This window comes from Entelurus aequoreus, linkage group LG24 (genome assembly GCF_033978785.1).
Source record: "Entelurus aequoreus isolate RoL-2023_Sb linkage group LG24, RoL_Eaeq_v1.1, whole genome shotgun sequence".
NCBI lineage: Eukaryota > Metazoa > Chordata > Actinopteri > Syngnathiformes > Syngnathidae > Entelurus > Entelurus aequoreus.
In genome coordinates this window covers 26,046,702-26,058,352 of record NC_084754.1, presented here as the reverse complement: position 1 = coordinate 26,058,352, position 11,651 = coordinate 26,046,702, and the positions used below count along the sequence as shown (strand labels likewise).

The window sequence follows — 11,651 nt, the reverse complement described above, 5'->3', positions numbered from 1 at the left end:
ATACTTTTGACCCAGTAGATTTTGTCACATTTTCAGTAGACCCATAATAAATTCATAAAAGGACCAAACTTAATGAATGTTTTTTGTGACAAACAAGTATGTGCTCCAATCACTCAAAAAAAAAAAAAGAGTTGTAGAAATTATTGGAAACTCAAGACAGCCATGACATTATGTTCTTCATAAGTGTATGTAAACTTTTGACCACGACTGTACATGGCTAGCACTGGTGGCTAAGTCAAAGCATCCTTCAGATCTTGAAAAGATTTGGCCTGCTCAGCGCCCCATATCCAGCAATTCCTCTTCGAGAGGAGGTCTCTGAGAGGTTTGTCCCTTTCTGCCAGCTGTGGTATACATTTTCCCAGCTGATTCACCTTTCCCAAAAAAGACCTTAGCTCACTCACTGTCGTCGGCTCCTGCATCCTCTTCACTGCCTCATTCCTGCGCGGGTCTGGGCAAATGCCTTCCTAATCGATCCCATGACCTAAGAAGGTTACATTTGCCTTTAACAGGTCACAGTTACCAATATTTAGCGTGATGCATGCTTCTGCATTTTCCTTAACACAGCATGCAGGCGAGCGTCATGTTCCTCTTGAGTGCATGCCCCACTCCAGCACATCATTAATGTGGCAAATCACCCCATCCAGCCCTTCTGTGACCTCTGTCACCACTCTATTTTGGAAAATTTTCCGGACCGGATGCAATGCCAAAGGGTAGCCTTTTAAAATAATATCGCCTAAAGGATGTGATGAAGGTTAAGCTTTGCTGACTCTTCTGTCAGGCGAATTTGCCAGAAGCCCATATTTACATCCAATTTGCTAAATCTTTCAGCTCCTACCAGCATTTGTAATGGTTCCTTCATTGACAACAATATAAACTTTTCTCTACACACAGACTTGTTTAGTTTTGGAAGATCAACACATACACGCACAGTGCCTGTCTTCTTGGGCACCACCACATTGCCTGCACACCACTCAGTCGGCTCCTTAACTCTGCAAATAGCAGAGGCGTTGCATGCGGACCAGTTATTGCTTGATTTTGTCCATGAGCTGCAAAGGTATTCTCCTTGGTGTTTTTTAGTAAGAATGGTTGAGCCACCGGTCTTAGCTTTATGGCATGTGGCTGATGCACTTATCCAAGTCCGCTGCATAATTTCCATGTCCTCCACTTTTCCTTTTGGCAGCGGCAGCCTGGCGACACCCACAGCATCAAGTGGACTCCACTGTGGCCCCTGTAGTGGCTTTGCCGCTTTGCGAAAACTTGGGGGGGGGGGGGGGGGGGGGGGGGTTCTTTGTGCATGCTGAAGAAAACGGTGTATGGCAAAACAGTGACATCCGAACCGGTATCAATTTTAAAAGTCACATTGCGGTCATTTATGTCAATATTGACCCTCCAAGGATCTGTTATACTACCAAGAAAGACAACATCATCATCATCATCATCTGTCTCTTCGACTACATGCACAGATTTTGGCGACTTCAATACACGTCTGTAATGTCCACATGCATGACATTTAACATCATTTGCAGGACAATCAGGTTTTGGATGTGGTGGTGGGCTGGCACATTTACCACACATTGACTTTTTCTGCTGCTTTGTGACATGTTTGATTGGAATTAATTAATCTTGATTTTAGCAAGCTTGCTACTTCCTCTGTACGCACTATTGACCGACTTTTCATCCTATATCTGAGGTCTGGTGTTTCCCCGCAAAGAAGCTTGCTGCTTTTTCACCTCATCCCTTTGCCGTGCCATCATGATAGCTTTCTCCAACGTTAACTGTGCATCCAATTGCAAGCTTTCAGATAGTCCCTTATCTGACAGACCCACAAGTCTGTCTCTTATATGCTCGTTGTGTAGCACCCTATAGTTGCAGTAATTAGCAAGCACATACGATGAAGTGACAAAACCATCAACAGTACGGACGTATATCGCTAAGATATTATCGATACTAAACCCTTATCGATATTCCTTATTGAGACCGGTATTTATTGGTACTTTTACCGGTACAATATGTAATTTGTGGAAATAAATCCATCCATTTTCTACCGCTTGTCCCTTTCGGGGTCGCAGGGTGTGTGTGAAAAAAATGCATTTGAATTAGCTTTTATACTACCACAAGAGGTTGAACACGTCCAACATGATGTACTGGAATATCTCAGAGCTGGAAAATCTTAACACCTGCAAGGTGAAATGTAGTTATGTCATATTCTTGTAAAGACCACACAGATCCATCACTGTGTTTCTATTCAATACAATTACTCAGATGGAAACATTATTTATGTATGGCATTCATGTACAGACCACATACCTTTTACATGATAGATCACATCAAATATATCATATAAATCAGGGGTCGGGAACCTTTTTGGCTGAGAGAGCCATGAAAGCCAAAATATTTTAAAATGTATTTCTGTGAGAGCCATATAATATTTTTAACACTCAATACAACTAAATGCATGCATTTTAAGTAAGACCAACATTTTTAGAGTATAATACGTCTCTTATTCTTTTTAAAAACATTGTTATTCTGAAGCTAACCAATAATAAATAAAATACTTCTTACCAATAATACAAGTTCTTGAACAGTTGCGGTAGAAAACGGATGGATGGATTAAAATGCATGACAATGTTTTATATTTTGAACGTTATTTTTAAAACTGATTACCAGCGGATTTATTCATTACTTATCGTGTTAAGCAATGTCAGCTAAGATTTATCTGAGAGCCAGATGCAGTCATCAAAAGAGCCCCATCTGGCTGCAGAGCCATAGGTTCCCTACCCCTGATATAAATCAATACAATCACTTTGCGTGTTATGTGGGTGTGCATTTTGTAACAATAGGAATTATTTGTGTTTATGTTGCACACGTATTTGAGTGACGGACTGGAAGCCAGCGTGTTGACAGCTACCGATGTATTTGTGTATTATATAAATAAAAAGCTTCAGTGAGCAAGTGTAATGCTCGATCGTCAGGTTTTTAGTCAAGAGACAGAACCAACTGAAAAACATTTAAGCAATATGTCTTTTAATGACACTCCCATCGCGGCGCGTTTGTGTGACGTCAGATGGCAACCAGAGACCTGTCAGTCACAGTGGATGCTATATTGCGTCAAAGCAACTTTATAAATTATTATATTATACCTAAAATGTTCACTATTTTGAGTGGCTTAATATTGGCCTGTGGAATAATGGATCGCTAAGAGTACAGTTGATAAAGTAAGTCACTTCAAACTGACACAGCGTGCGTGACTTTGAGGAACTTTTGAGGAGAAAATATTGTTGTTACAATTTTTTGTGTAGTATTGCATCCTATTTATCATTCATAACTGGTTTTAATGTGTACCGGTGGCAGTTGAAGTGAATGTGACTGCGTGTCATAATTACGTCGGTCCGCTGGAACAAAACATACAGATAACAGTATCGTTAGTCCAGAATCTTTATGTCCAAATGGACCAACCTAATTAGGAATCGGTACCAAAAATACCGGTACTCGGTATACATCCCTATTCAACAGTTTCTCCTTTTTGTTTGCACAAGTTGAACTTAGCTTGTTCATAAATTACATCTTCACAATAAAGAAGCATTGGAAGTCATCACGAACCTCTTGGTATGTACCGCATTGTGCCGTCGTCAACGTTAGTCCGCTAAAAATGTACACCGCCCGAACACCCATACAGTGAATCAGCGCGTTGATTTGATTATTTTTCAAAGCCTGCGTTCAGATTATTTGCCAGTTGAAATCTTTCAAATCGTCGGATCCATTTGTCCCACTCTAGCTGCTTTGAAAAGTCAAATGGTTTTAGAGGCTGTATATTGAACTGGTGCTGGCGCTGCTAACATCAACATCTCCGTCCCGACTCATTATTCCTCTTTCCATGTGATGGTGCACAAACAATTCTCAACAATCGCTACGTTTCCATGCACTAAGTTAATCAGATTTCTCTAATAGTTAGTTTTTTTTGTATTTTCACACCTACGTGTGAAGTCCAAGTGTCCATGCACACTTTCAAATGCAACTATTGGTCATACAGCATGTGCCTCCTGTACACTGGGGGGGGGGGGTCACTTATTTAATTTTACCGCGGCTAACTGAACTACTTTTCCAGTTGACCCTCTGACGTCACACGAGCCTTTGCGGATCCTTACAACTGCTTTTAACTGATGTCCGCTGTAATATTACGCCTCTAATGGTTATGTTGATGTTAAATAGCAGACCGCATCAATAAATGACCTTAGATTGCGCTACGGACATGACGCTACTACCAAGAATGTATCGGGTCGGATGTAAAGAAAGTTGGCGGAAGAGTTTTTCAAAGGAATTTTTGGACGAAAATCACAAACAAAATTAGAATTTTTTCAAAGTTCATTCAAAAGGCTCTGTAAATTGATGGAAGGGGTTTTAAAACCGAAGGAAAAAAATTGTTTGTGCACCGACTGATATCCAGAGGAAGGTTGCTATTGTTCTGGACTATCTGGCCTGTTGTGCGGAAAGTTAATCAGTTGGCTTGCACACATGCAGCGTGAAGAGGTTTGTGTACGTTTTATTATTCACCTTTAATATACCTGCTTCATTATCTTTCATCTCATTCGTATTTTGTTCAGGAGTCCGAATTAAGCCGGCATTTTACATTTCCTTAGCTACCTTCTTAAATAAATCTGTTTCTTTTTTTTCTATCATCGATTCACTTCAAAATATTCTGTTCTTTTAATTTGTGAAGCAAATAAACAGTTTTCATTACAATTGTTGCTACGTTTTTATTTAATGATATCAGCTTCCGGCTTGTAACCCGTTTGTTGAGACTGGTGCATGCGCGATATGAATGGTCCTTTCCGGCCGCACACAACCCCTCCGAGAGATCTGGTTTCCAATCGCGTAATCCACAGGTGTGTTAGTCCGACTTTTCAAAACCGAAAATTATCAGATTAAGGTATTTCCATGGGTTGTAGGAGGTTTATTTAGAGCCAAAATATTTGAGAAACCGGACTAATTTAGTGCACTGACTTGACACTCTCGCCGTTATCTACAGGACTTCTGACACCGTGTCGTTTTATTAAAAACAGTATGTGAGTCAAACTGTAATTTACATGCTTTTATTGTAGCCGTGTTTGTTATCCTGTTCTCGTCTGTTCATCCTCCCCATGCCTTGTCACCCCTGAAGTTATATAGACTTCCGTCATCCTGTGACATCATAACTCTCCCAACGTTGTAGTCCTAACTAAAACCAGTTACACCACAGCATGCAAATCCATCCGTCCCCTATTGGATCGAGAGGGGAATAAAACAAAAAAATACGGAGAAACTCCATGATGATTGGTTGGTTTACGTATGAAAAATCAATGATTGGTTGGGTTAAGTATGATGCGTCACGTTTGGCTAAGCTTAGGGCAAATCGGAGGTAAGATGGCGGGTCATGACGCTTTAGAACAAGGAAACAAAATCAAAACACATTGCCCGCAGCGGTGGCAGAAACCACATGAGACAAGGGTCTTGTTCAAATAACTATTTTCCTTCCAGGGTTTCATCAATAATCTAGTACTTTTATTCAATTGACATTATTTATAACATGTTATAAATGTTCTGTTTTGTTCTAACTTGACAGTGCATAGCTGTGTATGCTAACCAGTTAGGGAGGAGGGAGGCGATGGGAAAGTGTCAATACCAATTTAGCCCATACTGCTTAGTTAACACTGGTATAAAAGTTGCATAAGATTCCAATCCTGGCACAAAAATATGTTGACTTTATTGATATAAAGATGGAGTTTGTTAATGTCTGTTCTGTGAGACAAATGTTTTGCATTTTTTCCTTGGCCAGCTTATTGTCATTTTGCCACTGTGGTTTCTGTTGAAATAGTAATTTATCCTGTGCTGAAAAGTGTATATATTTTGGTCTTTATTTAATAGTATTATTAAACTGCCTTAAATTTTATTTTTTTGCAGTGTTCCCCCCCCTCATTTTGTACATGGTACCGCAAGTTTGCCAGTTAAAAGAAATGTTACAATGTCAAAAAGCCAGACTGAGGACATGTTTCAAGGGTGTTTTTTATAATAAACAATCAAACTATACATTTATTCTCTGCCTATTTTTTTGGTGGAAAGTTGTACATTTAGTTGGATATATATTTATAAACTTATATGTAGTGTTGATTTAACATACTACTTTTGTTGTGTAGCTTGCTACAATTCTGTGGGGATAGCTTCACCTGTAGCTTAGCTACATTCAATCGAGAGTAACTAATAGCTGAGCTTACTACATTTTGCAAGTAGCTTGCTCATTACTACTCACTGCCAGGATGACCCACCCCAGTATTTGAGAAGAGCTGAGCGAGAGGCGGTGGGGGCACAGGAGTAAAAACTGACATTGTATAATGAATGATACAAATACATAGCTTCTAATTTTGGACTGCACTGGTGACATTTTACATTCTAATTACCGGTACTTATGAATGACATTATGCTGTTACCCAATTAATTTCAACCATTGGAACCTTTTTATAAGAACCACTGTACATGATGAAAGCCAGCATACACTATAAAAGAAGCAGCTTTTTAAAATAATGTTTGTGATTATGTGTAACAACAATAACAACTTCTAACCTATGTTGTGTCTCACAGTTCATCCCAGTCATCAGAGAGCAGTAAGAAACAAAAGGTGGAAAACACAGCAACCGGAAATGGAGACAGACACACAGGTGGGCAGCAGCCTGATGGCTAATATGTGTTTTACTTCAAACATAAACTCTCTAAATATTGCTACAACATAAGAATAATAATGTACTGTGGAAGTGTGATGTAAGTACTCAGGTTAAGGGTAGACACACAATCAGAATGTTAACTATTGCTGCTTAGTAGGATTTACTCTGTTGCATACAATGCATACCATGAGGAAAATAAATAGTTGATCCCATTAGAAAAATCATAAAGGTAGGTTTAGTGTAAGGTAGGTTTAAACATATCAGGGAAAATAATGAGATAAAGTTTGTATTTTTGTATTTGATTAAGTAAAATATTTGATCCCCAAACAATGCGTTACTTAATTATTGATGGATGAAAAGCTGTTGGTAAGCTCAAAGGTTGGACATTTTGATCTTTAGGGCTGTGCACATCTCCGGAGTAATTTTTGTCCACTTCTGTAAATCATTATGGTTTCAAGGCTGTCGCTTGGCGACCTAATTGTTGATTTCCCACCTCAGATTTTCTATGAGATTAAATTAGCTCAATAGTCGAGACCACACATGTCAAACTTAAAGGGAACTTCACTTTTTATATTATTTTGCCTATCATTCACAATCCTCATGAGAGACAAGAACACGTCTATTTTCTGTATGCATTCTGATGCGTGAATAAGTCAGTTAGCAATAGAGCTAATGTGAGCCATGACATCATTGCATCTATTCCGCTCCTGAAACCCACTAAAAACATCCAACAAGCGCCAATATTTCTCTCTTTCAATTTCGTGACCTGAATATTAACCAATTATTAGCGATATTGTTATTATAGGCGCTAACGTTAAGGACCTACTTTTTAGCGACTCATTGCGCACAGAGCAGTAACTAGCCTATGCAGCTATATTGACATGCTCAGCAGGTGAGCTGCTCTTTTGCCTCTAAGCTGGTGAAAGTTATTTCTCGATTATAACCCATGTCTCTTACCTGGACACGAAAAGACGCTGGTTTTGCGCACACTTTTTTTTTTTTTTTTTAACCCTTCGCAAGGAGAAATTCTCCATCTGAAAGGGAAGATACGAACATTCACAATCCTTATGTACGACAAGAACACGTTTTTATTTTTTTTAATGCATTCTAAATAGTAAATAAATGCGTTTGAAAGTCTGTTTACAACAGAGCCTAAGGGAGTCGCTATATTCCGCTTATGAAGCGCTGTGAAAAACATCGAAACACATGATGTAAATACATGATGCAAGTGTATATGTATTGTTGTAAATGGTACATTTATAGTAACAACTAATTTGTTTACATATTTTGCTCATTTTAAGCATTTCACAACGTTCGCTTTTTCCTTCGACAACATCACCGATTACTGCTCACTGCAGACTTCATGAAAGGCAACAAACATAATAAAACATTACTTACTGTACAATGTCTGCTGTCATTAGGATGTCGACTGTTAGAATGTTCATATTCCCATTTAGATGAAGAACATACACCTCGCTAAGAAAAAGGGGGGTGGAACCACGCGGTTTTTCGTGTCTTTTTCCCCATTCCCGTGTCTAAATTGGACATCAAAGTTGTCCGACTTGTTGGATTATGTCTTCATCTTTCTGCTATCGAGGTGAGAGGCATTATTTATGATCAAGAATAAACTTTCTCAAGCTCCGAGGCAAGAAAGCAGCTCACCAGTCGATGATGTCAACATAGCTGCAACAAGCTTGTTAGCGCTCTGTGACAATGTGCCGCTAAAAATACTCTGCGTTAGCGCTCATCATAACAATATTGCTAATACTTGGTTAAAATTCAGGTCATGACTTGTTAATGGAGTATTGTTGGCGGATTTTAGATGGTTACTTAGAGCAGTGGTTCTCAACCTTTTTTCAGAGATGTACCCCCTGTGAAAATGTTATTTAATTCAAGTACCCCCTAATCAGAGCAAAGCATTTTTGGTTGAAAAAAAGAGATAAAGAAGTAAAATACAGCACTATGTCATCAGTTTTTGATTTATTAAATTGTATAACAGTGCAAAATATTGCTCATTTGTTGTGGTCTTTCTTGAACTATTTGGAAAAAAAGAGGTTTTTATTTATATTTATAAAGGATTTTTGAATTGTTGCTATTTTTAGAATATTTAAAAAAAATCTCACGTACCCCTTGGCATACCTTCAAGTACCCCCAGGGGTACGCGTACCCCCATTTGAGAACCACTGACTTAGAGCGCTTTATGGGCGGAATACAAAACCTCCCATTAACTCTATTGTAAGCGGATGTTCATTTACGACTTAGAATGCATTTAAAAAAGACGTGTTCATGTCTCTCATCAGTGTGTGAATGTGTGTGTGAATGTGGAAATACTGTCAAAGCGCTTTTAGTACCTTGAAGGTAGAAGTATAACCCATAACAAGTATAACCCATTTATCATTTATTTATATAAGAATTGTGAATGATAGGCAACATTTTAAAAAAGTGAAGTTCCCCTATAAAGTCGCTGCATATACAAACAGCTTCAGCATTTACTTTCTTTATTACTGGGACAATGGGTGTGGCCCATACACTCCATTCAACTTTTGACGGGAACCCAAATGTTGCCAAGTTCTGAAGTTCTGCTTCCACCTTTGGATGCAGGGCACATGGCACTGTGCAGGCTTCATGAAACTTTGGAGTTGTTCCTTCCTCAACTGAAATCATGCCTTTTATTCCTTTTGATGTACCAATGCCCACTGCAAACACCTCCTTGTGTGTCTATTAAACATCTTTATGTGACACTATTTTAAGACATGCGAAATGTCCGCAAAGACGCGAAAATCTGCGTTTTTAAACAATTATTTTCACGTCAAAGTATCACTAACTCGTTTTTTTAATGATTTATCAAAAAAAAAAAATAGGATCCAAACAAAATGTGTTGGCTCTCCGAGCCACAACGTTGCCGGCTTTCTACTTTGCTGCTAATCATATTTAGATGATAACAATGCGAACACTTTGGTTCCGATCCAGTTCTAGTTCTAGAGCATTTATTAGTAGCCAGTAGGGCTGGGCAATATGGCCTTTTATTAATATCTTGATATTTTTAGGCCATGTCACGATATATATCTCGATATTTTGCCTTAGCCTTGAATGAACACTTGATGCATATAATCACACCAGTGTGATGATTCTATGTGTCTACATTGAAACATTCTTGTTCATACTGCAATAATATATGCTCATTTTAAACTCTCATGCAGAGAGGGAAATCACAACTAAGTCAATTTACCAAAACTGTATTTATTAAACAGTTATTAAGCAGTGGCACAAACATTCATGTCATTTCCAAACAGAAAGTGCAAGATTGTCAGAGACGTTTTAAAACAAGCTGTTAGTGCAATTTTGTGCATGATGTCACTAAGATGACATTTCAAAACAACACTAAATTAAAGTGCACTTTTTGTACAGAACGTCACTACAATAGTTAAAAACAAATAAAGTGCACTTTTGTGCATGATGTCACACAAGATATTTCAATAACTGTCAAATAAAAATTAGCTGCATAATAAGAAATCAAATAGTGTATGTCCTTCGCTATGTGGTAGGTTCCTGCGGACGTTATCTCCTGTTGTTGACTATTTTTTTCATACAGTGTTGATCTGGAAATGGTTGCTTCTGCATTTTGTGGGTGTGGCACCGGCCGAGATGTTGACATGCAGAGTTTCAAGCACTCTTCATTGTCTAGCGGGTGACTTTTAAAATGATGCTACAAATTAGCAGTAATGCTACTTTTTGTAGCAACGCTTTTGCCGCATATTTGACATATTACGGTTATCTGTTCAACATCTTCCCGCTTGAAGCCAAACCACCGCCAGACGATGGACCCCGTGCTGTTTTTCTTGGGAATTAATTATTCCTTCATTTGTTACCAGATTGGCACCTTTTCTCTCTCGTATTACCACTCGCACCGCTCCACTAGCACCACAGTTAACTTTACCCATGCCGCTACCTGTCTGCTCCGCGAGGGCGTATGACGTTGCACGCGTGACAATATATGACGTATGTAAGAAGGTGCGCTTGTTTTATCTCTCTGTGAGAATGAGAGACAAGAAAGAGTGAAAAAACGCATGTACTGTAATGCCCGCAGCTAAAAGCAACTGCGTGAGAACGTATACTCGAGTATCACGATATAGTCATTTTCTACATCGCACAGAAACAAACCCGCGATATATCGAGTATATTCGATATATCGCCCAGCCCTAGTAGCCAGCGAGAAGGCATATTTTTAACGTGACGTATATAAACAGGTCACTGCACCGGAAGTATATTATCCAAGGGGCCGTGGCTACAGGATAGAGTTGACAAATGGGAAATGTTTTGAGTTCTTTGCATGCATGTTGTAGAATTTTACGTAATGTTTTCAATGATGATATTATTAGTAAATCATTTACTAAATAAAAAACTCAAATTCTATGGTACATTACATGCATACTTGCCAACCCTCCCGAATTTTTCGGGAGTCTCTCCAGAAAATCAACCGGTACAACCATTCTCCCGAATTTCTCCCGATTTCCAGTCGGACTTAAGGCACGCCCCCTCCAGGTCCGTGCGGACCTGAGTGAGGACAGCCTGTCGTCACGTCCGCTTGGCCAACCAAAAAGTAACCACAGAACACTATACCGTATAGTGTTCTGTGGTTACTTTTTGGTTGGCCAACGGTTTACATAGTATTGCGCACCCTGACGGCAAGTGTGGGAGTCGGTTCTGAAGTATGAAGTAAAGAGATGTAACTTCGTCACCTCGCCTGGTTATTGACTCCAACCCAGAATATTACACTGCACATACCTATGCTCCTTCAAAGGCTGTGCTACTGGCTGCATTACACTTTGAAATACAACAATGAGTAGAGAGGAGTGTTATGTGTGTGTAAATGTGTAAATAAATGAACACTGAAATTCAAGTATTTATTTTATTTATATGTATATATATATATATATATATATATATATATATATATAT

At 38.9% G+C, this 11,651-nt stretch overlaps 1 protein-coding gene across 5 annotated transcripts in view; it reads left to right on the top strand.

Moving 5' to 3' along the window:
• psme3ip1 (proteasome activator subunit 3 interacting protein 1) overlaps window positions 1–11,651 on the top strand; it is a 111,382-nt gene that overhangs the window by 41,535 nt on the left and 58,196 nt on the right. For all 5 annotated transcript variants that reach the window (XM_062035826.1, XM_062035827.1, XM_062035824.1 and 2 more), the window contains exon 6: window positions 6,613–6,689. In XM_062035826.1, the coding sequence (XP_061891810.1) occupies window positions 6,613–6,689 (77 nt within the window). The remainder of the gene's footprint in view (window positions 1–6,612; window positions 6,690–11,651) is intronic.